Here is a 25,618-nt window from a genome sequence, read left to right on the forward strand (position 1 = left end):
ACTTCCATTTATGGGATAAGACTTATGCTGGCAAAGAATAACTGTGTAAACTATGTATTGACCCAGAGGCTTTCGGCTGCTTAAACACCAAACTTTTCACACATACAATGGCTGCATTTCATAATGTGCCCTAAAAGAAGTGCAAAAAAGCATTGCCTACTTTTGCGCGCAATGGAGTTTTCTTTTTAGGCTTTGTTTACATTTGTTAGCCCGCATGCGGCTGCTGTTAAGTTTATTGTGCAAACTGCGCAATTGCTTTGACTGTTTGCGCAAACACACGCGAGGTGGCAGCAGCAGCAACGTCAGTCCAAGGTAAAGCCCCTTAACACGCGCCAACCGCATTCCTGGGCGAGCATGAAAAGCCAACGCAACTAAAATATTAAAAGCCTAAGCACAACGGATAACACAATAGCCGCTGCGGTTGCCGCGGTTGCGCACACACACACACACACACACAGAGACACACGCACACGCATAAAAGAAAAAAAGTCGTCGCTCTTGTTTAATTTTCCAAAGTGCATGCAACTTTTTCCTTTTCGCACTCCGCTCTGTGGCTAACGCAGCCTTTTTTTATTAATTAATTGATCGGACTAGTTTTCTTTTATTCATCGCAATTACAATTTGAAATTTGGAATTCATTCTCGAGTTTAGCCTTAATTTATGTTGCCGCAAACTGATTTGAACTTGAAAGCGTCATAAATTGCGATTTATTCAATGGCCACAGCGTTCAAAATCTGGCAACAAATTTATTGCTCCGTATATCATAAATATACAAAGTGGGGGGTAATATATATATAAACACGTATATTTGTCGTATACAAGCGTATATAAAGGTCGGCATATAAAAGAGAGCCTGCAATTTCATAAATATTTGATTAGCTTAAAGGCATATTTGGAGTTATGTTTTCCTGTTTTGATTTTGTTCTATTAAGTTTTGTGTTTCTGCTTAACTCTTGAGTTGCTGCTGCAATTTTGTTGTTGCTCTTAAATTAAAAGCATTTTGAGTGTGTTTTAAGCTTGAAATGGGATAACGAAGGGCATCGTATAAAATAACTGGTCTTAAACAGACCAAAGTGGTCAGGATAGCAAAGGGCTGTGCGGAAAGTCCAAAGCAAATAGGTTTGGAGCGAAAGCTGAAAGCTAGTCAAAGCTTTATTATACAAAAGGGATGCGGATTAATGTACTAAATGAGGGGGTTAGAGATAAATTGTTTTTCAGGAAATTCCATTAAAGTAAGTGCTTAAGCCATATACAAAAGAAAACAGATACTTGTCTTGCATTATAAAGTCAACAAATGCTTAATAAATTGTTTAATTGCCTTAATTTGTTACCATATTATAGCTCTTGTAATTTACGTGACTTATTCAAAATCAGACAACTTTGCAACTTATCATGCAGTCTGTGGCTGACAAAAGCATTCAACTGCCTGCCACACGGCTGCCAACTCCGCCCGCATTTCATCACTCTCTGCATTAATGTCGCGCGTTGTGCGTGTCATTTCCTGGTTTTACAAAAAAAAAATAATAATAATAAAAGAAAGATGTCACAGGCCTTTGGTCCTGCCTAGGTCCGGGGCGCGTGTCTTCATCAACATTTTGGGGCCAGTCACAGTTTGTTTTTTTTTTTTCGCTGCTTTTTAACACATTTACTTGAGTTTGTTGGTGTTTTTTATGTGCATTTTGCGTGGCGTTAACTGCACGTGCCATCAATTTTAACTGCGCTTTTTTTTCACTCCTACTGCTGCCTTCTTCTTTTTTATGTGCTGCCCTTTTTTGTGGGCGCTGTTTGTTTTCTGATTCATTATGCAGAAGAAAAGGTGCCGGCGCAGCAGCTGCCCCTGCACTTTTCGCCTGCCGCTTGCCATTTTCTTCTCTCTTTTTTTTTTTAATTTTTCTCCTTTCTTTTCTTCTGTATGCCACGCCTCGCCTAACACCTTTTCATGGAAAATTTTAATTTCATTTTACTTATTTTCTGGCACGCCTATTTTTCTTTTTTATGTGTTCTTTGTATTTTTTTTTTCGCTGCGCTCCGTTGCCAGGCGAGGATTTTGGGCGCCTCAATTTGAGCGATTTGAAGGCGCTTCTGCGAGCGCGCGGTCTGAGCGTAACGGGCAAAAAGCAAACACTAATTGAACGCTTAAAGAACACAACAGCAACAACAACAGCAGCAACAACAACAACAACAACGATAGTATCAGCAGACGATCCAACAACACCAATTGGTACAACAGGAACAAGCTCCCATTTGTCGTCGCCTGGCTCCTGGAAGCGACCTTCTCAGGCGCTGCCGCTCGTAAATAATACTGCCACCAATGCGTCGTCGACTCCTTCTTCTTCTTCGGCTTGTGGCAACGCTTCGACTTTGTCGCAACACAATGGTAGGTAGCTGCTGGTCAGGTACAAATAGGAGTCGCAGTCCTAAGTCCTGCTCTCATCGCTTGGTTGCACAATGGAGCCGCAGCCGACTTTATCGCCGAGTCGCGTAATCTCAGCACAAAGCAGTTATCGTGTTGCCTGCCACAGCCGCACGCCTAGCCCCGCCTCATCAACTTACAGAACTTACCCACTAATAGCTCAAGTTGAGTGTTTGCTGCGCGCTTTTCACTTTGTGTGTGTGTTTCTTTCTTTTATTTATGTTTGTGCTCAATTTGAAATGTACTTTTAAATGCCTTATGCATGCAGTTTTTAAACGCTTCGACTGAGCTTTTATAATTTAATTTAAATGCCCAATTGCTACACACGCACCCACGCACAACATGCAACACGGCCAGAGCTGTTGAACATGTATTCAAAATGAAATCGCTGTCAAATTGCAGAGTGCGGAATTCATAATAATACAGCAGAGCAACAAATTTTGCATACTCGACGAGCAGGGGGGGGGGGATGGTAAAGCAAGGACTTGCACAGAAGCCAGAACTCATGTAATCATGCAACGCTCATACGCCCCGTTGCAGCATTGCAACTCGCGTTGCCGCTAAGTATGCAACACAGTTGCCAAGCTATTCTGATTGCCCGCCACACATGACAATATTATAGAGCTGCGCGAAAATGCAAGCAATTTGCATATTAGCCGACATGTCACTGAACACGAAGCTGACTATATTTTACATATAAGATGAAAACTTGAAACGACAACTAGAATAGAACGAGTTTTGTTCGAAGGAGATTTATAAAAATAGTTAATTAAAGCCTACAGAGAAGCCGAAATAGTAGCTTAAAAAATCCAAATTTATAAATAACACAAATTGAGATACCTTACTTGTTTGTATTAACTATCGCTGTAGTGATAATAGAAATGCCACCTTTCTGGCTGTGCACTTATTTTTAAACGTAATGCTATGTAAAAAGCTAACAAATGCTCTATACTATGCTCAGCTATTTAACATCGCGTAGTCAACTTAAATAAGAGTTAATTGCAAGTATACTACTGACACACACACACACGTGCAACGACTACAAAAGCTGACTGTTATAAATTTGTAGGCTGATTGCCGCATTGCATTTCCGCTTGCTACACTTTGACCTCAATTCCTTTGAGTGTGTGTGTATGTGTGTGTGATTTCTATGTCTATGTGAATGTGTGGCACTTGTTAGCCCTGTGCTTGGCCTGCGGAAACTGCCTATTAAGTTTTGATGAGAGCAAAGCACCAAAAGTTGTGGCAAAGACATGACACGCTCCTACAGGATAACAGGAATTTAATCAATGTTTGCACGCCCCTGCACGCTCTGCGGTTTTTGAGGGGTGTTGAAAACCTCTATGGTTAGTGTTTACTTTGGCAACAACGATATAACTGGTAACAACAAAATCAGTGACAGGACTCACAACTCGGTTGTGGGTATTTTGTGTGTGTGTGTGTCGTGTATGCGTATGCGTCATGTTTCCTGTGGTTAGTTATCTGAGAGCAAATGCCGCTTGCCGCTTGTCAAAGTTTGCAAAATTGAACTTTTTGCGTTGTAGGCAATGCTATCCACATACAAATCAAATAGTGTGTGTGTGTGTGTGTGAGAGTGTGTAAGCGTGTTGTGGCAGGCAGCAGCTTTTGTGGGTGATTGCGGCAACGCAATGTGGCAGCACTTTGACACGACCGCAAAACACGAATCAAGTTCATAGAACTTTTTTTTCTTTTGGCCATATTCTTTTAATAGTTTAGTTAGTGCTAGTTAGTTGGGCATAGCTTATATCACATATGGTTTATAGCATTCGAGTATATTTTTTTATAGCTTCTTGCCACGTACACTAAAACAACAAAGCACAACGCACAGCCACAGAGCCGTTGTGTGTGCGTGTGTGGGTGTGCGTGAGACTCGACTCGACTCGACTCAGCGATCAACAAACCGAGACACACGTCTGCAAGCGCGAAAATCAGAAAGTTAACTGAAAATTAACACAAAACTCTCAAACTATCAATAATCAAGCAGAAGCCGCAAACAGAAAAAATATATATAGAAAATAAAAGAAGAGAAGTAGAAGGAGAAAAAAAAAAAAAAAGAAAACATAAAACACATATATAAAATGTGTTTAAAATCCCAAAAAATCAAAGTGCATGAAAATAATAATCACAACAACAGCTAGCAATGAGCGATGGACCTGGGCGCAGTTAGCCAAGCAACAAAACCAACAACAACAGTAATAACAACAACACTAGTTACCCACATTTCAGTGGCGCCGCCGACAACAACAGCAACAACATCTACTGCTTATAGACAGTAACTGCAACTAAGACCCAGTAAATGCGCTTAAACTGAGGCAAATCTCTTATTAGAAGCTATTGGGCTGCTGCTTGCATCGCTGGCCACTTGGCGTGTTGCATGTGCCACAGCGAAAACATGTATATATAAATTATGTGTATTAATTTCTATATATACATTTATATATATAAATATATATATATTTATATAGCATAGGCTCTTGTGCTTTGTGCTACTTCAAAGCTGCTGCACAAAAGCGCAGCCCACACATGCGACAAAGTGAAAACATCAGCACGCACACTCACTATTTTTAGAGGTGTGTGTGAGTGTGAGTACAGCAACAGCTAATTGAATTGTTGCCGCTGTCATTTGTGTCTTATCTGCTCATTTTTAGCCAGCTACCAATCTTTGCCACATCGCTTGGGGGCAGGCGTCATATGCGTCATGCCTCAGCGATCAATTCGTACGACTAACTGCATTCAACAACCTTGAGTAGCTCTGCGGGCAATTAATAAAAACAAAAGAAATAAAAAAATAGCCTGCAACGCAATCTGACACAAATACTATATAACTATAACTGCGCACAATCATAAGCACTGTTGGGCTAGGTTAGAAACGTTGCCACATCATGACTCGACACTTAACAGAACTTTGTGCCGCAGCTGGCGTTAAAGTAACTAACTCGCAAGCTTCTTGGAAATTAAGTAAAAGCCAAAAGTCACTTTTTCGCATTTGTTTCGACTAAGATTAATCTCTCTTGTGTATGGCTTTAGGGATCTTCAAGCAGTTTACGTAATGTAGAGATAACTAAAAATAAATATCATTTGAGCTATTGATTGATTTTAATGTCCCCTATTTTGTTCCACTCACTTGCCCCATAGATGATGTCAGTCTGGAGTATATCAATGGCATGCCACATTTGACAGTTCGCCTGCCAAGTCGCAATGAACTGTGCCAGTTCGCCTTGAAGCCCATCTCGCACACCGTTGGGAATCTGCTGACAATGCTCAGGGAGGAGGATCGGGGCATAGATCGTGCTGCGGTTATCAACAAGCACGGCGTGCGCATTGCTTCCTCCTGCACCATTGAACGATTGCTGGACGATGAATTCAGGTAAGTGCCGCAATATAATACCTGCTGCTTATATCTGAGCAGTCTTACCTTTATGATGGAAATTAATCCACATTCCGCCAATGTCAAGCTAGCGTTACATGAGGCCCAGGGCCTGTTCAAACATATAAAACATGGCCGATAAGCAATCAATAAATAGTATGATAAAATTGTTGCCATGAATTTCAAAAGATGCCTCTCAAGCATCACTATAAATCATAGGGCCATTCCACAAGCCAATAGAGCCAAGTACCTGGGCTAAGTACCAAGAAGCTACACTGGCTTTCTTGCATGACACAAATGCACAAATTCGTTTCCGTTCTCAGTTATGTATATGGAATGCATCTCCGGGGTGGGCATAAAATAAAATTGTATGCACTATTGCAAACTTGGGAAGGTTTGTGCGGAACCAAACTTTGCATAGGGAACAGGGGCTTCTAGCTTTAATGGCACCACTTAACAGAGACAACAGCGCCGACAACGATTCCAACGTCAACTAGATATACCACTGCCATTGTTCATGGACGCTTGCCACTTGTCTGGCGCCTGAGACGCTTAAGTTGTATTCAAATTTAAATAGTTACCCCAAGATCCAGCAAACCAAACTTTGTTTCACAACAAATTTCCATAGACAGCTTAACAGTGTAAAAAAATGTGCCGCAAACACAAATGGACAACTAACTGATATATTTTTCATGGCAGTATACAAATAAACAATCGCAATTTGGATGTGAAGCCGCCGGAACGCGAAAAGATCACGACCGAGAAAATTGACAAGATGGACGACGTGCGCAAGATCATAGCACAGGTGCGCGAAACAATAAATAGGCCGAACGAATTTCACATAAATCCGAGTTTTTGCAGCTCTATGAGGCCTTCAATGTGGGCGAGTATCAGCTGGAGAAGAGCAATCAATTGGCCAAGGAACTGGAAAACCTGCGTTACGAACTGGAGCCGCTGGAGGAGGTTGGTTGACTATAAAATAGATCTTATGGATTAATCCGATTATCACTTGTTTTGTACATCAGAAAAAAATGGAGCTTTTCAAAAAGGCTGAGCGCCGAACCAATATGATGACCTGGGTGGGCCTGGGTCTAATGTCCGTGCAATTCGGCATACTCGCGCGCTTAACCTGGTGGGAATACTCTTGGGATATTATGGAGCCGGTGACCTATTTTGTCACCTATGGCACGACAATGGCCATGTACGCCTACTATTGTGTAACCAAGCGAGTAAGTGCGAAGATTGTACTCATTTCAAGGAACTATAATGTTCAATAATCGCATCCAACATCCCTGCCAGGAATATATCATGGAGAATGTATATAATCGCCAGTACTCGCTGAACATTTATAAGAATGCCAAAAAAGTTCAGTTCGATGTGGAACACTATAATCGACTGAAGCGTAGATCTGCGGAATTGGAATACAATCTGAGACGTCTCAATGATCCCATCAATATGGGTCTGCCAGCTCATTTGGTCCGCACCCAGCTGGATTCACCACCTATTGAAGAGAGCAATGGGACGGAAAAGTGTAAAGAGAAAAGTACTTAAGAACCTCGTGGCCAGCTTCTGCTCTTCTAGACATCGGAACAGAGACAACAGACCAGAGAGCATATGTAAGGAATGAAGAGAAAGCAGGGAACGAAGGGAAAGCTGAAGTAGCCACCTATAAAAAAATGAAACTCAAATCTACATTTAAACACTCGCAAGCTCTCAATCAATCAACTCGTCATTTAGCCAATGTTATCGTACAGTGATCGAAATTATAGTCAACTCCATATAGATATATTCAGCTATGGTTTTATATGTTTTGCTCTTACTTAATTGTTCATTCGTTTGTTGAGTGTACTATCCTTTTCTGTTAACTGAATGTTTAGTTAGTTATTTTTTAATTTTTAGCCTAAGCCAAAGTTTTAATGGGCCCAGAAAGCGCACAAATTTCACAAATGACGTCATCTGCTAAAGGTGTTTGCTTAACTTTTGTTTAGTTATTTATTTAATCAGTGATTTGTTTTTAAGCATCAACTGTGTGCGTTGTGAAAGTTCTAGTAAAATATATGATTTATTTATTGAATATTATTTTTTGAGTTTCTTTATTAAATTTTTTTCTCAATATTTGAATTATATTCCAAGCTCTTAAGATAAACTCTCTTGAGTTTCGGGCTACAAGCTTTTCAGAAAAATGCCATTTTTTTTTAAAGAGTTAACTTGTCTGAAGACGAACTTGCAACATGCTCTTGGGCTGAATTAAACTTCTAAAAACCATTAGCATACTTTCTAGCAGAAGAGAGAACGAATATAAGAGTTAATATCTTTTTGTTTGAAGAGCTGAGGGAATGCGAAACTGACAGCTATGATTCCCAGGCTGAAATAAGAAAACTTGAAATACATTTGTATATTTAACTGAAACAACATCATATACTTAACCACCTATTATAAATATAATTTAATTTAGACAGGGGCGCTCATCAGTGTGAAGAAAACCGTGAAAACTTGCAGTGAAATCTACTAACTTCCTAAGCTTTAATATACCTACTTAGCATATACTAACTATACTAACTCTTTACGATAACAAATACTAGATACATATATATATATATATATACATATATATACAAACTGTAAATAAAAACGCACCAACTATTTCATTAAGAGTTTTAGCAACAACAACATTTAACACACAAATTATGTAGTTAGTAATGTTTACGAAATTCCTAAACTAAAATGATAATGAATATGATAATGATGCCATAACATTAGTGACAGCAACTAATTTGATAGGTACTTATAAATTATAAAAATGTACATGTAAATATACAAACTGCTGTGTTTCATGACAACGTAAACGATATTTAAGATCCGAAAATTGTTTTGCATAATGGCAAGAAAGTTACAAATGGAAATAGCTGCAAATGAAGCCTAAAATGAATTTAGTATAAGCAACTGGGCTTTGATAATTGGCCAATAGTTTTACCGTTTTACGCTTTCGCTCTAAAGCTCTAAACCTAGAATCGCGAAAAAGGTTGTGTTAAAAACTTTATGCCTATATCTACTATGTACTGTATTGATTCTAAACCCTGAAACCAATCACTCACAACCACACTCGGAAGCTTATAAGCCACACTCTAGCATAGCTTTTCAATGCGCTCACTACACTTAAAACAAATACGCACATTTAAAATACACAACTAACCAAATTGCAAATCTTAATAACACACACTAACATTAGCCTAAGTATTATTCATACATACAACAAATATATAAAAAACATTTGTGATTCAATTTGAAATTATAAAGAAAAATATTGTTTTTTATTTGTATAAAAAACAACAAACAAATAATGAACTAAAATTCACTTATAAATGAAACTTTCCTAAATAATATTTGATATAATTGTCTAAAGTTCCCTAAAATTCATTTAATTTACTTAAATTTACTAAGAGTATTCCCACACTTATATTGTTGTAATCAGCGCCAAAGACTTATTAAAAAACTAACTTAAACAAAAATTATACCCAGCCTTCTTTAAAATTAAAAAGATAACTATGATGCTCGTTAAAATACTTATATATTTAAACTTAACTATTGTTAACTGTACTTATAAAACAACATCAAAACTGGACTAATCCCCACATGGTGTTTAACTGCTCTTAAGAAACTTGATATTTATGATTCTGACGTACCTTTTTTTCGAAAAGAAACCAATCTTAAATCTTTTTAACGAATTTATATTTAACAAACTAAACCAAACAAAAAAAAAAAAAACAGAAATTATGATAAGTGCTTTAAGTATTCAATTGTTTAAATTTTGACTAAACAAGAAAAAACATGCGATTTTTTACATTTATAAAAACATAAATTTGTTTGTTAAACATAATCAAGTTCAGGAACCCAGCTTCAGAAATACTTAAAATTCTAAAAACAAACGGAAATGAAAAGGATTAAATAAATAAAAATGAATAAATACATAACAGAAAATTATGCGGCAACTAGACAACTGATTAAAAATGATAAATAAATAAAAAATTGAAACATAATTTAAAAAAATAGAAAAACATTTTAGTATTTTGTAGAGAATGTTAAGAATCTCGTTTTTATTTGCTACTAAAACGTACAAAAAGACAATCACGAGATTTAGATAGGTTTGGAAACAAATATTCAGGCACATCGTATTTCCAGCCTGAAACAGCGATTCGAATCCGTTGTATTCCATCTAACGAGCTCAGCAATGGGCCGGCTAGGCTTGAGGAACAGCGTTAGCTGTTCGTTAAGCTGCAACGGCGAAAATTTGCTGACGATCAGCGCCTTTGTGGAGTCCCGATATTTGCCGACCAATGTGTCATTGCCGAAAGCGCGACCTCGTCTGTCAGCTACCTCAAAGGTGTGCTTGGCCTCGTTGGTGGCATCATCTATGAGGCGATAGCTGGGAAATCGATCCGGATTGTAGCCCAGCTTCTTGCAGATATCACGCACTTCGGATATGCTGGGTGGCGAGGTCTTGGGAAAGCATTTGGTGTGCCAAATGCCATATGTTTGTTCAATTACTTGGCCATACTGTGATACTAATTTCTTGTGACTATATTCACTATGCGCCCAGTAATCCTGCTGCTGCTCCTGCAGCGGGTGCTCAATACCAAAGCAGAAGCGCTCATCCTCGCCGTTGGGACAATCAGGATGCTTGTCGCACACAAAATCACGTGGTATGCAATCCTCAGGAGAGCTAAAGATAAAATGAGTCAAAGGCGAGCCCCCAAGTGCTGTTTGTAGTTGACTTACGAGCTGCATTGAAAGTGATCCGCGGTACAGTTGCACAGCACCGAACTCTCATCGCTCTTGTCCCAGCAATTGCGCTTGCCATCGCATATCTTGGAAGGGTCCGTGGCCCTAAAGGGGATCAATGTCATTAGTATTTACTTTATCAATATCAAGCTGTATATATCTCACTGCAAATAAGTAAAGCAGCTGCAAATTGTGGGTTCATCCGTCATATCCTGACAGTCCGGCACATGATCACAAAATTTGCTCTTCGGCACACACTTGGCGCTCGTACGGCACTTCATTTCGCCCGGTGCACAGTGTTGTTTCAGCTCACGGCATTTGGACACCTCCTCATCGCTGCTATCGTGACAGTCGCTGCGGCCATCGCAGAGCGCCGACTGCGGCAGACAGACGCCCAGGGGACAACGATGTGTTTCACATGGAGGCGATGACTGCACATTGCTGCACTGCGGTTGATCTGTGGAGTATATATCGCAGTTAAACAGTCAACTAGAATTACACACAACTATAAGTTATATACCCATAATTTCCTGCAATGATTTGTAGGCCTCGTTCAGTGTCCTAATGCCAAAAGGTGCCCTGAAGCTTTGACAGTCGGTATTATTATAATTAAAAATTGCCGAAGGATACCAGCCGGTATGCGAATCCCGGCACACAAGCACGCCCTGGTCGCTGGGCTGCACTTGAACATCACTCAGATTCCTCTGTCCAAATTGCGTGCAGCTGGTGAATTTGGTGAGTGCAGGCATCGCCCTGGCCGTCACACCGCTAAGCAGTTCCACTTCATCCGATATGGATGCCATATCCTCGGCGCTTACATTTAGCATGCGCATCAAATTACCCGAGGGCTGACGCTCCTGCATTTGATAGCAGGATTTGCAGCTGGCATCATTGCTGACTCTTGTAATGGCCACCGTCTTGATGCGTCCAGTGAAATCGTCATGCAGCACGCTTATGCATTCATGCGGGGCGCTCTCTTGTTCATCCGAACTGTGAAATAAACGGATAATCAGTGAGCATAGTGTATTGAAAAATGCAAGTGCTTACATTTCAGGCAGAAAAGTGGGCAGGACGTAGTGCGTAAATCTTGCCGGCTGCTCCAGATGATACAGCAGTACATTGGACCTGGGCACCGCTTCGAAGCAGTCCACACGAAGTATTTGCTCGTAGGTGCTGCGGTGCAAAGAGCGCTTGGTCTTGCCACCGCCCAGCAAGGCGCTGATGTAGTGCGTATCAAAGCTGCAGAAGATAAGAGTGGATCAGAAGTTAGCATAGACTGATAGATGCACCCAACAAACCTTATGCCGGCGAGGCAGCTCTCGTGCACCAGCAACCAGTGCTTGTCCAGGAGGACTCCCAGACACCAGAGTTCACCATTCACATAGACATCAGCCAGCCAAGGCCAATGCAGCTCCTCAATGGCCTCGTGCAGCTGCTCCTGCACCAGCAGCGTCTTGTTATTCTTGCTCTTGATCAGCATGTCCAGGCGATCCATAATTTCATCCTTTTTTTTGACCAGCTGCGCCGGCTGCTGCGGTTTAAAGTGCACATTCGGCTTCTTGTGCGTGCCAATGGTTGGCAGCAGCTCCGGTAAATTCCCAGCAGGACGCTGATTTATCACCTGTCCAGCGCTGAAAGTTTTCAGTGGCAATGTCATATTAGAACGGGCATTACATTCCACATAGATGCCCAGACATTTGTTGGCCACGATGCGCGCCTTTTGTCGCCCGTGCGGCATTTGCTGTGCATGCTTCGGCAGGACCATCTCCGTGCTGGTCAATTGGACATTGTCCCGCATCAGCGCTCGCAGCTGGCTGCCAGAATGTGACCTGATGAGCTCTGGGGTAATGGGATGCATCTCCTGCTGGCTGACAAACTCTGTGCTGTTGTAGTATTGGGCGCCCCTGAAGCCCAGCAAGGCGCAGACTGTATCCGCCGTCTTAGCCTGGTGCTCATGGAAGCCCGTCTCATGGGCGCAAACCACGCGCCACGAACCGTGCGTATTTTTCGAGAAGACGCCAACGCTGCTGAACTTGGGCTGCTGATGCGCATCGAAGTGCACATCATGACCGTTGGTTAAGGCAACTGTGAATTGAGAGTTAACAAGTTAATTGCGAGCCTGGAGCTGGGCGGAACAACATACAGCAATCCTTTTCGTCCTCACTGAACTTGCAATCCACAACTTTGTCACAGCGCTTGGCCAGCGGCAGACAGCTCTTGGACAGCGCGCAGTGGTACTCGTGCTCCTGGCAGCCACCTGCAGTTACATAAATTTCACTTTAAGCGCTGCAGTGGCTCTGTGGCTCTCTTGCCTTGAACTTACCACAGTTCTGCTCATCGCTCAGATCCTCACAGTCGGCTTTGCCATCGCAAATAAGCGTGCTGAGGCCGCCCTTGAGATAGTCACGACAGCTGCAGTCCAGTTCGTCAGTGCCATCCTCGCAGTCCACTCTGCGATCACAGCGATGCTGTAGATCCACAATTTGAGGCATTCTGGACATTTAAAATTAGGCACTTATAATTTATAAACTACACAACTATCAGCTGGGAGTATGACTTACTTCCGACAGATGAACTTATTGGGCAGCTGCTTCTCCGCCTCGCTGACTTTGCTGCGCTCTGTTGTGCTCTGCTTAGTGGTTGCAGCTGATGCTGTTGTTCTTGGTGTAGTTGATGTTGTTAGTGTTGTTGATGCAGTTGGCTGTGATGCGTGTGAAGTTGTTGTTGCGGGTGTTGTTACTGTTGTTGCCACAGTTGAAGTTGTCTCTGTTGTTGCCAAAGTTGTAGTTGCCTCTGTTGTTGTGGGCTGTGTCACAGCTTCTGTTGTGTTGTAGTCTGCGGCTGTGAACGCCGCCAAAGTTGTGCTCTCAGCGTCAGTTGTTGTTGCAGCTGTTGTTCCAAGTGTTGTTGTGCCCTTATTGGGCGCATCTGTCGTGAGCGCGAACAGCGTTGTGTTTGCCAGTTGCTCGACCGTTGTTGCAGTTGTTGACTCTTCGAGCAGCTGGCTCATCAGATCCGTCAGTTTCATCAAATCCTCGGTCGGAGTGGGCCAAGCGGTTGTTGTAGGCGGCGGCAAAGTTGTGGGCATAGTGCTGTTTGGCAATGTTGTTGTTGCTGTTGTTGTCGTTTGCACTAAGGTTGTTGTTTCCGAAGTGGCTGAAGTCGTGTTGTTAGGCTCCGCTTCATTCTCTACTGCAGGCGTGCTGCTCTCCTCAGCTATTGTCCAGGTATCACTCTGTGCTGTTGCTGGAGTGGAGCCGAACTGTTTGGTTTCATTTTCGGTTGTTGGCGCTGTCAGCATATGCGCAATCAAATCCGCATCTTCAATAGAAACATCCTGACGCTGCTTGTGCTCCGTCTGCTGTGCTTCCTGGTCGTCTGCTGCCGCTTGTTTCTGTGGATAATAGTCGCTTTCTGTGGTGCTGCTTACAGTTTGCTGGCTGCCCACCATGTCGGGAATAAAGTTGTAGGCACAGCCCACTTCATCCTCACCGCCCAGGCAGTCCACGTTGCGGTCACAGCGCAAACGCTGGGAAATGCAACGCTTGCCACCCCAAACGCAAATGAATCCCGGACAGTGCTGCAGCGGCTGGCGAGCTGGAAGCAAGCCGGGCTTCACGGCTAGCTCCAGCCAGTCCAGATAGAGGGCAACACGTGTATAGACGCCGAACTCTTTGGGACGCGCACAGCCATTGCCGTGGCTGACGACGCCCGCCAAATACCATTGTTCCGGCTGACTAACGCTTCGGCAGAAGAGCGGTCCACCCGAATCGCCTTGGCAGGCATCGCGACCACCACCCGGCTCACCGGCACAAACGTCCTCAGAAGCCCGATCCTCGGGATCCGTGCAGTCCTTGCGTATGGGCACAATGACCTGGCGCATGGCATCACCTGCAGCAGATACAAAATTAAGTATGATTTGTCAAATATGATCCCACGCACACCTACTGCTTGGACCCTTCTCCCTTATGGCGCCCCAGCCAATGACTGTGCAGAGCGTGTGCTCCTCTGGACCCCAGATCCAGTCCTGGCCAAAGGTGGTACGCCCCATATCTGGCAGGCAAATGGGCTTCACCCAGCGATTGAACTGCAGCGGTGTCGCAACGCGCAACAGGGAGAGATCGTTGCGCATGCTGCGCCGCTCGTAAGCCTGATGCACCACCACATGGGAAACACTTTGTATCTGAGTAGCCGGCGAGTAGCTGGTGCGGCGCAAGAGTCCAGCGCGCACCTCATAGTAATACTTTATATAGTTGATTACACAGTGCGCCGCGCTGATGATCTATGCGTTGGTGGAAGATGATGCTAAGTAGAGGTGGCTTCTAAATGTCCAGACTTACCCAATGCTCCGAGTAGATGGTGCCGCCACAGTGGAACTTGCCATCCCGGTAGATGGCCACTACGAAGGGCCATTGTAAGGGACTTGCATAGCTGCCGCCCACGATCCGACCTTTATTCGACTCAAGGCGATCCTCAATGGGTGCCCTCTTCGTGCGCTTTGCGCGCCCACTCTCACTAGGCTTGCTAGGCAGGCCACACTGCGGAGGCGGACATTTGACGTAGGCAACGTGATCGACCAGCGTGTCCTGGCCATTACGTCCATGGCAGCCTTGGGCAAAGTGTATGCCTGCATGCAACGAGGGCTCTATGAACGGACCCGACAGCGTAAGCTGCTTGAACGTAAGATTTGCGGATTGATTAAGGTCCTCCAACTCACAGGCGGCGGCCGCCCACCTAGCGCCATTGTTGCACACAGGATACCAATCGCCGCGATGATTGTGATACAGATAGCCCTCCGAAGCAGAAGCTGCATGTGACTAAGTAGCAACAGGAAAGTTTACTAAGAGTAATCTCTATAGCAGTACTGTTTGAGCTTACCATATGATGGCCAACATCTGTGAGCAGCATGCTGCACTGCAGCTCATCGCGTCCATTGAAGCAGTTCTGAAAACCATCGCAGCGTTCGTGGCGACTGTAGCACATGGACAAGGTGGAGCGATTGTGTCGCGCATATTCCTCGGCATTCTCGTAGCAGGAGTGCGCCAGAGACTCACAGCCAAAGCAGCCCAGCTCATCCTCGCCCATGGGGCAGTCCGCATAGCCATCACACAGACGCTCCTCATCCAGTCGATCGGCGCAGGTGCAGGCCGACTCATCGCTGCCATCAGGACAATCGATGACATTGTCACACCAGCGCGATGCGGCAATGCACTCCTGCTGACCATAGCAGGCCAGCTGATCCGCTTCCGGGCACTTGAAACGCTGCTGCGACTGTTCCGGCAAACCCAGATAGGAGGCGTAGATGATCTGGCTGTGATGGGCCATGCCGGTCTGATTGGCATGCCGCATCTTGAAATTGGCATTGGAGAAGCCCGCCTGGCTGCCAGACGACAAATTGTTTTGCATCGTTTGTCCCTGTCCGGCTTGTGCCTGCTGGTTTTGCATGTAGGTGCAGTAGACCTGCTGCTGTCCATTTTGCTGCTTCTGTGGTGATGCGTTCTTCGAGAAGATGTTGGGCAGCTGATTCTGTGCACCGCTCGCTGTACCGCCGCTGCCGCCAAAGAAATTGCCTGATGGCCCAAATTGCTGCGGTACAAAGAATATGCCGCCGGCATTGGACGAGCCACCAAAGTGGGCGCCCTGCATGCCCATAAACGAAGGCGTGGGCGACCACATCGGCATGCGGAAATTGGCGGGTGTCATATAGAAGCACACAGGTATGCTGGGCATGCCAAAGTTCGGATTGAACATGAACTGGGCGGAGGCTTTCATTGTTTCGCCAGAGACCGGAAAGCCCCCCGGTCCGCGGCTAGTAAACTGCACGCTGGGCGAGGCAGTAAACGGTTCTAGCTCACCGGAGCCGCCCTCTGCGGCCGCCTTTTGTCGCAGTCTTCGTGTTAATTGTGCACACATCGACATAAGCTGTGCATCGGCGGCTGGAAGGAAATAGTAAGTATATATCAGAACTGTGAACAGCACAGGCTAGCTGCAATTGTTTTACCATTTGGCACCTTGCCACTGATAGGGTTTATTTTGGGCCCCATTTGCTGCAGACTCTTGGCATCCAGCTCCGTGCCAAAAGTGTCGATAAGCTCGTCCTGTGGCGGTGCTGCATCCTGCTCGAACTTCTGCAGCCAATGATTGCGATCATAGACATTCGGAGTCTTGGACTCTTCATGGTTTGTGGTCTCATTGTTGGGCAGCATTTGGATAGTAGGCTTCTCTTGCTCGTTGCTGGGCAGTACTTTGAGTAAAGGCTTCTCCTGCCTATGGCGCTCAAAGCTGTCCAGCATGTTTTCTATGCTGCTGGGATCATCCAACGGATGCACCGCACGAGCACCTTCAGTGGTGGATTCGGTGGTGGTCTCAGTAATGGTTCCAGTGCTGGTTTCAGTGGCTGCAGCTTGGGTTGTGCTATTCACTTCATTGCTGCTGGCGTCGCTGTCAATAATCCAACTGATCTTCATTGGCTTGGGCTTGGTCGGAAATGCGGTGCGATTGAGCCCATCCACAGCTTCGGTCGTTGTGGTTGGGCTAAGCGTAGTAATGGGCATTGTGGTTGTATTGACTGTACTTATGGGCATTATGGTTGGACTTAACGTAGTGGAGCCCGGCAGCATGTCTTTATTTTCTACGTTCGTCGCGTTCAGTCCTGTGGTTGCTTTTGTGAATGATTCGGGTGCATCTGTTGTAGGCGCGATGGTTGTATTGGCGCTGGGCTGGGCCCTGTGGTCATCGGAGTGCAATGGACCCGGCTGAATTTCAAAGCTTGGCAAGCTGGTTGTCTCTTGTAGCACAACCTGAGGCGAAATTGTTTTCTCTGTTGTGCCTGTCTCTGTTGTTTTCTCATTAGTTCCCTCTGTGGTGTGTACAATCTCTTTGGCCTTATCGAAGCGGTCCAGAACCCAAGTGATTTGATCTGTAATATTCTCCGAGTCTAGTCCATCAGTGGTTAGAATGGCCAAGGGCTGGTTCGTGGTAACGGTGAAGGAGCTGCTGCTGCTGCTACTATTAGATGTGGTGGCATCTATTGAGGTTGTAGCCATTGTATTCTCTTCTGTGGTGAAGGAGCTAATGCTGCTGCTACTACTTGATGTGGTGGCATCTATTGATGTTGTAGCCATTGTGTTCTCCTCTGTGGTGGCGGAGGAGCTACTGCGTCTGCTAGTTGATGTGGTACTCTCTATTGTTGTTGTTGGCGTTGTGCTCTCCATTGTTGTCGTAGCCAACGTTGTGGTCATATTGATCTGATCCATGGCTCTCGGCGTATTCTCAACATAGGCCTCCTGCTCGTCGTGGCCAGGACCATCGATGATCCAACTGATTTGTGCTGGTTTAATCTTAACTCTATTGGGCTTCAGCGTTGTCTCCTCGTTGTCTCCGTTGCCAGCCACGCTGACATTTGTGAGCGGAGTTGTCACCTCCTGTTGCTGGTCCACTGTTGTTCTGGTCTTCTTGGCTGGTGCATATGTATGAAGCTCATGCGACTCAATGCTATGGGATCCTAGGTGATCCCTTATAATTTCCTTCATCTTGTCCATTTTCTCGGTAACCTCTTTGGCCATCTGGTACATGCGCATAAAGGCCGACATGCAGTCCTCTGGAGTCTGTTTCTTGCATCGCACGTACTCGCTCTCCAGCTGGCTGAGCGCAGCCCTGGCACGTTTGCTGCGCATCCTTGTATACAGATGCTGCATGTTGGCCTCCAGCTGGAGGGGATCAATCAGATCAACAGACTGCAAACTACGAGGTAGTCGAAGCTTTCGCTTCATTCGAAACTTGAAGCGCATATGCTTTAAGCGCAATGACTGCTCCTCGCTCTTGGTAGCTATTCTCTCAGGATCCTCTTTCTTTAGCGGAATGTGAAAAGGCTGTAGTTGTGGTCTTTTTGTAAGGACATCTTCATCGATGGGTTGCAAGTTGTGTGCGTGCTTTTCATTGAGCGCCATTATTTGACGCAGGTGATCTGCAAGTGGTAATCATATTTTGATGCTAAGATGAGGCTGCTCTGGCGTCTGTGCTTACCCATGCGTTCGAGTACAATGCCATGATATATCAATGAGATCATCAACGTAATAAGTACCAATGTGGATATGATCAGGATACGTGTGCAGGGCAGACGAAAAAGACAGCAGCGACGAGGAACACGCTGCGTACGCTTGGCCTCCAGCTCTGAGAAAGTGTATAAGATCGTAGTCAAATATTTTTTTAAACAAAGACGCACTCAAAGTTTTCGCTTTACGAGAGCTTTCGCTCTCATTGCAAACTAATTTTACTCACACACAAGTAACGTGTTCTTTAAATACTGCCTTACTATGCGATTCTCATTAAATTCTGTATTAGCTTAACAAGTTATGTTGACAATTTCATACAGTTTTTATGCTCATACTCTTATTCTAATGAACTTTCTTGCAGTCTGTCTCTTTTATTGATAGTTAAAAGTTATACATTTCGGTATGTGCAACTCAGACAGGGTATAACTTAGTCGACTCTCACCCTATCTGGCTATATTGTAGGTGTTCAAATAAAATATTTTAGTGTAGCCGTGCAAAAATTTGTGTTTACAAGTATTAATTTTACCAAATTCAACCAATTTTTATCAACATATTTTTTTTTTTTTTGTTTAGCGAGTTCTTAACAGACCAATTTCGCAATATGCAGAATTGCTGATTTAATAAATTGTCAAATTGAACAAAATGGAAACATAAGCTTAAAAATCTGACAAATGCTTGCGGCAAACAGGCTAAATTTCAGTCAAAAAAGTAATTAAAATGACAAGTTGTATTTATTCTAAGAATGTTATGCAATATCCGAGATCACCTACCATCCACACTTTGTTTCATTTTACTAAATACTGATTAACTTGATGGCACTTTATTTCCAAATTAATATTATAAGCATGTCTGAATGATATATTTTAATTCACTTAACAGAATTTGACACAGTTTTTATTTGAGATTTTAATTAATTATCTTAGTTTCACTTTTTAGCATTTGTTTATTATACAATGGGCTACCAAAAGGAGCATCCGATTACAGCGATTCACTCAAACAAAAAACGAAAGCAATCAGCAGCAACAAGTGCTGGGTAATCCAAAGGGCTGACCGGGTATACGGTATCAGACGACACGATGACACGACGATTTCCAATGCGAGCGACTTCCGCGCGTTTCAACCGGCTCCACACGGCAACTGAAGACATTGTCGACGCTGGACGCGCTTATGAAGCTTTCGGAAAGTGGATCAGCTTATGGTCGACGACGACGTCGACCCAGTTTTTAGGTGCAATTTGCTGTGCTGTGTACAAAATGTTTTGAACTTTACAATTTTTTGGTTAATGAAAATGGCAAACGAATTGCGAGCGATGCAGAAAAATGCGTCAAGAGTGCAAGTTGAAGGGAATCGCAGAGCAACGAACCACCCACCCATGCGACCAGCTCACCGATATCAATTGGAATGGGTGGCAATGCCCTTTGTTGGGGTCGAGCAAGCCTTGACTTATAGGGTTTTAGTCGTCATTTTACAAATTTTGTACACTAAAAACGTACATCAAAAACATTTTTTTAGTTAAAGACCTAGAAAACAGACACGCAAATAAATATACCCGTTGATAAAAAAACCTCCATGAAAACTTCCGAGGAAACAGTCCGAATCAAAATTTTATTATCAGATTTAATGTAAGTAAATAGCACAAGTGACTATATAAATTATATTTCATTTAAATATGAATAACTAACTGTTCTATCACACAGAAATCACTCACAAAAAATTGATGCAAAATTCAGTAAAGTGTCTGCTTTATCAACTACTGCGATTAGTTCACCTCACACAACGGGTGAGCAAGATGTGCGGTACAATTCTATATTCCCAGCCGAGCCAGAACGAATGGTGAGTACACCAAATAGAAACATACTTTATCTTAAGAATAGCTCTAGAGTTTAGAACAGCAAGACGCAGATTTATAATTTTACAAAGTTAAGAAACAAAAAATCTTTTTATTCGTTTGAATTGTTTTTTAGTTCAAGATTAAAGTAAAGTAACGATTCGATAATTCGTTCATATCGAGAAATTAAATATTAAGAGAAATTCTCAAAAGGTAATTATATAATAGTCGTCATTCGTGACAAGAGTTATATAGCAGATAATGATTGGTATCATTTGTAAATGAATAGTTTATGATGAGGTCCAAATTTAGGGGCTGTCCACGCCACGTGAAATTGGCTTGCTGGTGGGACACCTCTCCTCCTCCAGCAGTACCATTAACTGGCAAAAAAGTTCACGGCTTATATTGTTGCTCACGCGCATTAACATAAACCAATCGGCGCAGCTAAAGCCGCGCAAGGCACACTTCAACGAAGATTGTTGCATGAAACGGGACTGCGTGCGCAGCAGCTGAAAGCGCAGTCCACGATGGAAAAGTATGAACAGACGATAGATAATCTTTAGGCCGGCCAATAAAGCCATTATCATGAACCAGACCCACAGAAAGACAAAGATTTTCTCATTCAAATTGTTGAGTGGCAGTAGGCACAGATTATCAACTGATTCTAAGGTGCCGCTGGCGCCAAACTTTAAAATCTCGCATTTAGCAATCTTTGGAAATATGTGAGCGGTAATGCGATTCCACGCATCCCAGTTGTACTGAGGCACAGCGGCCAGTGCCTTTACATAGCGCGCCCAGAAGCCATCCAAAAACACATTCAGCAGCAGCATGTTGACAATCTAAAGTGAAAGTATTAATTAAGCTTTTAGCTTTGGGAGCTGGAGTAGCTTACGCTAATGCCAAAGTTGCACACTTCACAGAACATGTAGGAGACAAAGTAGCGCAGATGCGAATCCTTGTAGTCGCTAGCAAAGTATTTGGCCACCTTGCGCAGTTGCGTGGTGGTCTTTTCGCGCGATACTAGCACATCGTCCAGATTGGCGCAGAGATTTTTGAGTCGTCCGCCTTCCCATATCTTCCAGAGAAACGCTGGCAGGTAGAAGATGAACGACTGCAGCAACAGCACCGGCACCACCCACTGGTAGTAGCGCAGAAAGACGCGCTCCTGTCCCTTAGCAGACGGCAGCAGCGGTGCCGTATTGAACAGTAGATTGCTGTCGATCGTTGGCTTAAATTCTTCAGTTTCAAAGCTGCGCTTGTACTGAAGCTCAACTTTTTCTTCCCGGTCAGCCGCCAAGGCGTCGTCATCGTAGTTCATTATGTACATTCCCATAGTCCAGCAGTGGGAGTTAACAAAATCCATTGAATGCATGTTGGAGATGCAGATCAAAGGATCACCAAAGTATTGCTTCGCGGATAGCAGAACCGTAAACGCCAACAATAGAGCGCATGTGACTTTTGCGTGCAACGTGAATACTCCATCGTAAATGCGAACCGACTTTAGTTGCAAGTATTTCGAAAGAGGCTTAACTGCAGTATACATTTTTTTTCACAACTTAGTTGAGATAAACAGTCATACGTGGAATTTTTACGTTTTTAGAGTTCATTCGCAGATTTTATTAAAAACACGCGGGAAGTTAACGGTTAATGTGGGCTGACCAGCAGTTTTGTATTTTCGTTTATCTATCGTTGAGCAGTTCTGTTAAGTGAGGAGTAATTCTGTAAAGTGTTATCGGCAGCTTTGGATTCTGTTAGCTGTAAATTCAAAACACACTCCGTCTTTAATTAAAATCGGGCGCCACTAAAGAGATGATTAATTTTAATATGTATAGTTTACGCCATTTTACACTTGCTGGTAGAAGGGTTTTTGAAAACGAATTAACTCAAAATAGTATGCTGTTAATAACAGGCGAGCAAAATGTTAACAGCGCAATCGAACTATGTGAACATCAATGGTTCGTTTAATCGAACTTGTTCCAAACGATTCGGTACAACTATAAAACTCACATGTGTTTTCATTTTCCTTGCGTTGTTCAGTTTAACCAACAGGCGAATGAAGATGAAAGATCAACAATCATCCAAGCAGCAGGAGCGCAATGAGAAAAAGAAGAAAAAATTGGCCGCGCTGGCAAATCTAATACAGATGAACGACAGGGATCGCATTCATGAGTCTGAGCAGAAGCACCGTGACACCGAGAACGATGAGGAGGAGGATGATGGTTTTGTCACAGTGCGCAGCAAGCGAAAGACACGGAATCGTCTAACAATTGTGGCAGACAGCAACAGTGACACAATTGCCGCTAATCCTGCCGATGGTGGCGAGGTGGAACCCGGTGAGCCCGAAATAAAACGCAGCCGCAACAATTCAGCTGGCGGAGACAATACACTTGACAGTTTGCCGGCCACCCTTACCCAGGAACAATACAGGTCTCTGTCCACGGATCTGCGACGCCGTAAGCGCGAACTGGAAAGCGTGCCTGGTGTCCATTTACGTGATATGGGCAGACGTGCGCTTCTGGAAATACCGCAGCAGGAGCGTACGCCTATCTTTTTGACAGATATACAGCATCTGCTGATGTCGGCGCTCATTGGTAAGAAGAGTCCTTGTGCGCCCGACCGCTGGTGTTGTGCTGATAAGTTCCAAAGCCTGTCGCATAGCGTGGTGCTTATACTAGATGGCTTGTCGCTCTATCACTATATATCGAATGAGAGCCGATTCGAAGCTACCAATAAAATATTCGATACCAAGCTGGAGGTAGTGCTTCCGCCGCATGATGAAGGCAGGATCATTGATGCAATTGCTCAGGTTAGTTGTGTACATTACCCAAATATACAGCTTCCACTGAAGCCCAGCTGATCTCTTCTTTTAGATTCCACTTACCAATGTGCAGGCTCAAAAGTTAATCAACGAACATGGCTCTCTGGAATCGGCCGTGGAGCTGAACAAGGATCCCACACTTTTTGTAAAGGCAATTTTTCCCATTGAGAAGCAGTCGCCGTCCGCGCTCACAGAGCCGACAGTTTTGCACCCAGATGACAAGTTTCCGCGCACCAAGCTGCTGCTTTCGGCATTGCAATTGGTCGACGAAGGCTATCCCATACCTCTACAAGGCGAGCTGCACGCCCGATTCAAGTCTTTCATGTTCACAAAGAAATCATATGCGCCTGTAACGGATTGCAGTCCTATGTATGGTGTCGATTGTGAGATGTGTCGCACCATATCTGGGGCGAACGAATTGACGCGTATTTCCATCGTGGACGAAAAATATCAGACCGTGTACGAGACGTTGGTTCGTCCCGTCAACAAAATCACCGACTACCTCACACAGTACTCGGGCATAACGGCTGATATTATGGAATCTGTGACGAAAACGCTGGCAGATGTGCAACGTGAAGTGTCGGAGCTTCTACCAGCGGACGCGATACTAGTTGGTCAATCCCTCAACTCAGATCTGAATGCCATGCGTATGATGCATCCGTACGTGATAGATACCAGTGTTTGTTTCAATATCAGCGGCGTGCGCAAACGCAAAAGTAAACTAAAGCACCTGGCCAAGAGGTTCCTGCAGGAGAGCATACAGGAGAATGAGGATGGCCATGACTCCATTGAGGACTCGCGCGCCACACTCAAGCTGGTCAAGATGAAGCTGGCCAACAGCATTGAGTTTGGTGACGAGATTCTCACGCAGCGGAAGCGCATTCACGACGTGATACGTGCCACCAGCGGCGATGGCCTCAGAAATAATTTGTTTGCCCATGCGGCCAAGCGGGACAAGCGCACGGCTATTGTGACTGTTGGTGATTTGCAGCCGCGCCTTAAGGAGGTTATTAGAAAGGCGGAACAGGCTGCTTCAAAGGACAGTTGCAAATCGGTTTATGTGCACGAGGTCTCCACAACCAAGGAGGCGGTGCGTAAAGTTAACGAAATAGCGCTGGAGAATGCGCTGACCATTGCCAATCTTCTTGTGCCCGAGCAGGATTTTGTGCTAGAGAGCGCTGAGCGCACAGCTGCTAAGCTGGATCATTTTATTGAACGAGTATGGAACACGATGGCACACAATGGTCTCTTCATGGTGCTGATGGGCGGCTCTGCCGAGTGTCAGAAAGGCGTGGCCAAGATTGCCATTAAGCGACGAAACGGTAGCATCCCAAAAAGTGCCCTCATAACCACTGGTGTATCGGCGGACCCATGAACATTATAAGCACACGCACACACACACACAATTCACCCACACATATAGATTGTGCACGGTATGTACATATATGCACACACATTCACACACAGATTCATACAAATAGAATTAGGAATTCAAGAAAGTAGCATAAACCCCTATGAAAGAATCAAATAGTCCAATAATTGATAAATTCGCGTCCAGTTTTCGCAATAACTTTTGGTCCTTGTAGCGGCACATCAGAGTGAGCAATGTGCAAGGGAAAATTTGCTGTAATTTTCCATCTGATGTAATGCAAAACAAAACTTTTAGCCTTCAAATATTTTCAATAGCTAGAAAAAAGTATCAACAAAGTACGACTAAATTTTCCCAAAAAAAAAAACAAAAAAAAAAAACAAAAAAAAGCAAAAAAAAACAAAAAAAAAACAACACAAAAATATTGAAACTTAAACTTTTTCGAAGAAAGCTGATAAATCCATGTTGTTTGTAAATCAAATTAAGAATCTAATGTTGGTTCCGGAAACCAGAACAATGACAAGTTTTCTAATCAAATCCTGAAATAAAGAAAAACACGATTGTTATTTAAAATGCTTTCCCCATGCATATTTTATGATGTCAAATTTTGCCAACCTTTTCTATACAAATATACAATACAATCTTAAGTTACAATCTTAAGTTAACGTAAGCAATGGTTGAGTCGGAAGTAAGATTCTGGCAATTTTAGAAACAATCGCGTTTTACCCAATTTGAAGAACATAGAACATATTACGAAATGCCCTTAAATTATAATTTTTCACAGTCTTGCAATTTAAAATGCATTTCATTACGAAATTCTTGTCCATAGTTGTATGGAGCCACCTTGCTGGCTGCTGTGGTTGGTTTGGGTGCTGGCTGGGATTTGACCTAGTTTTCGTTAGTTGCCGTTGTCCGATTTTTGTTTGTTTTGCCTTTCCCGCGGACTGACTGGTTGCGTGTGTGTCTGTG

At 43.8% G+C, this 25,618-nt stretch overlaps 4 protein-coding genes across 6 annotated transcripts in view; 2 read left to right on the forward strand and 2 right to left on the reverse strand.

Annotated features, from left to right (window-relative positions):
- Nucleotides 1-7,880, forward strand: part of MCU (mitochondrial calcium uniporter) — a 44,006-nt gene extending 36,126 nt beyond the window's left edge. For 2 of the 3 annotated variants that reach the window (XM_070208492.1, XM_032435095.2), the window contains 5 exons: nt 5,570-5,801; nt 6,501-6,606; nt 6,663-6,764; nt 6,827-7,030; nt 7,101-7,880. In XM_070208492.1, coding sequence (XP_070064593.1) covers nt 5,570-5,801; nt 6,501-6,606; nt 6,663-6,764; nt 6,827-7,030; nt 7,101-7,352 — 896 coding nt within the window. In that variant the 3' untranslated portion in view covers nt 7,353-7,880. Of the gene's footprint in view, nt 1-2,038; nt 2,378-5,569; nt 5,802-6,500; nt 6,607-6,662; nt 6,765-6,826; nt 7,031-7,100 lie in introns of all 3 variants that reach the window. The other variant, XM_032435094.2, reaches the window with a different exon arrangement.
- Nucleotides 7,881-9,858: 1,978 nt separating this feature from the next.
- On the reverse strand, nt 9,859-20,026 carry ndl (serine protease nudel). Its single transcript, XM_002047301.4, has 15 exons — nt 19,405-20,026; nt 18,606-18,752; nt 16,582-18,546; nt 15,459-16,516; nt 14,921-15,397; nt 14,529-14,862; nt 13,142-14,471; nt 12,904-13,073; nt 12,724-12,837; nt 11,879-12,665; nt 11,628-11,819; nt 11,101-11,570; nt 10,746-11,037; nt 10,578-10,685; nt 9,859-10,521 (listed from the first exon to the last, which is right to left on the reverse strand). The coding sequence occupies exons 1-15, from the start codon at nt 19,421-19,423 to the stop codon at nt 9,960-9,962; spliced, it is 8,025 nt and encodes a 2,674-aa protein (XP_002047337.2). The 5' UTR covers nt 19,424-20,026; the 3' UTR covers nt 9,859-9,959.
- An 85-nt stretch (nt 20,027-20,111) lies between these two features.
- Nucleotides 20,112-25,222, forward strand: Rexo5 (RNA exonuclease 5). The gene is made up of 4 exons (XM_002047303.4): nt 20,112-20,256; nt 20,332-20,467; nt 22,500-23,268; nt 23,333-25,222. The coding sequence occupies exons 2-4, from the start codon at nt 20,352-20,354 to the stop codon at nt 24,653-24,655; spliced, it is 2,208 nt and encodes a 735-aa protein (XP_002047339.2). The 5' UTR covers nt 20,112-20,256; nt 20,332-20,351; the 3' UTR covers nt 24,656-25,222.
- zpg (zero population growth) lies at nt 20,538-22,100 on the reverse strand. The gene is made up of 2 exons (XM_002047302.4): nt 21,355-22,100; nt 20,538-21,301 (listed from the first exon to the last, which is right to left on the reverse strand). Exons 1-2 carry the CDS (start codon nt 22,003-22,005, stop codon nt 20,771-20,773), a joined length of 1,182 nt encoding a protein of 393 aa, XP_002047338.1. The 5' UTR covers nt 22,006-22,100; the 3' UTR covers nt 20,538-20,770.
- Nucleotides 25,223-25,618: the final 396 nt, after the last annotated feature.

The sequence above is a fragment of the Drosophila virilis genome, chromosome 3 (genome assembly GCF_030788295.1).
Source record: "Drosophila virilis strain 15010-1051.87 chromosome 3, Dvir_AGI_RSII-ME, whole genome shotgun sequence".
NCBI lineage: Eukaryota > Metazoa > Arthropoda > Insecta > Diptera > Drosophilidae > Drosophila > Drosophila virilis.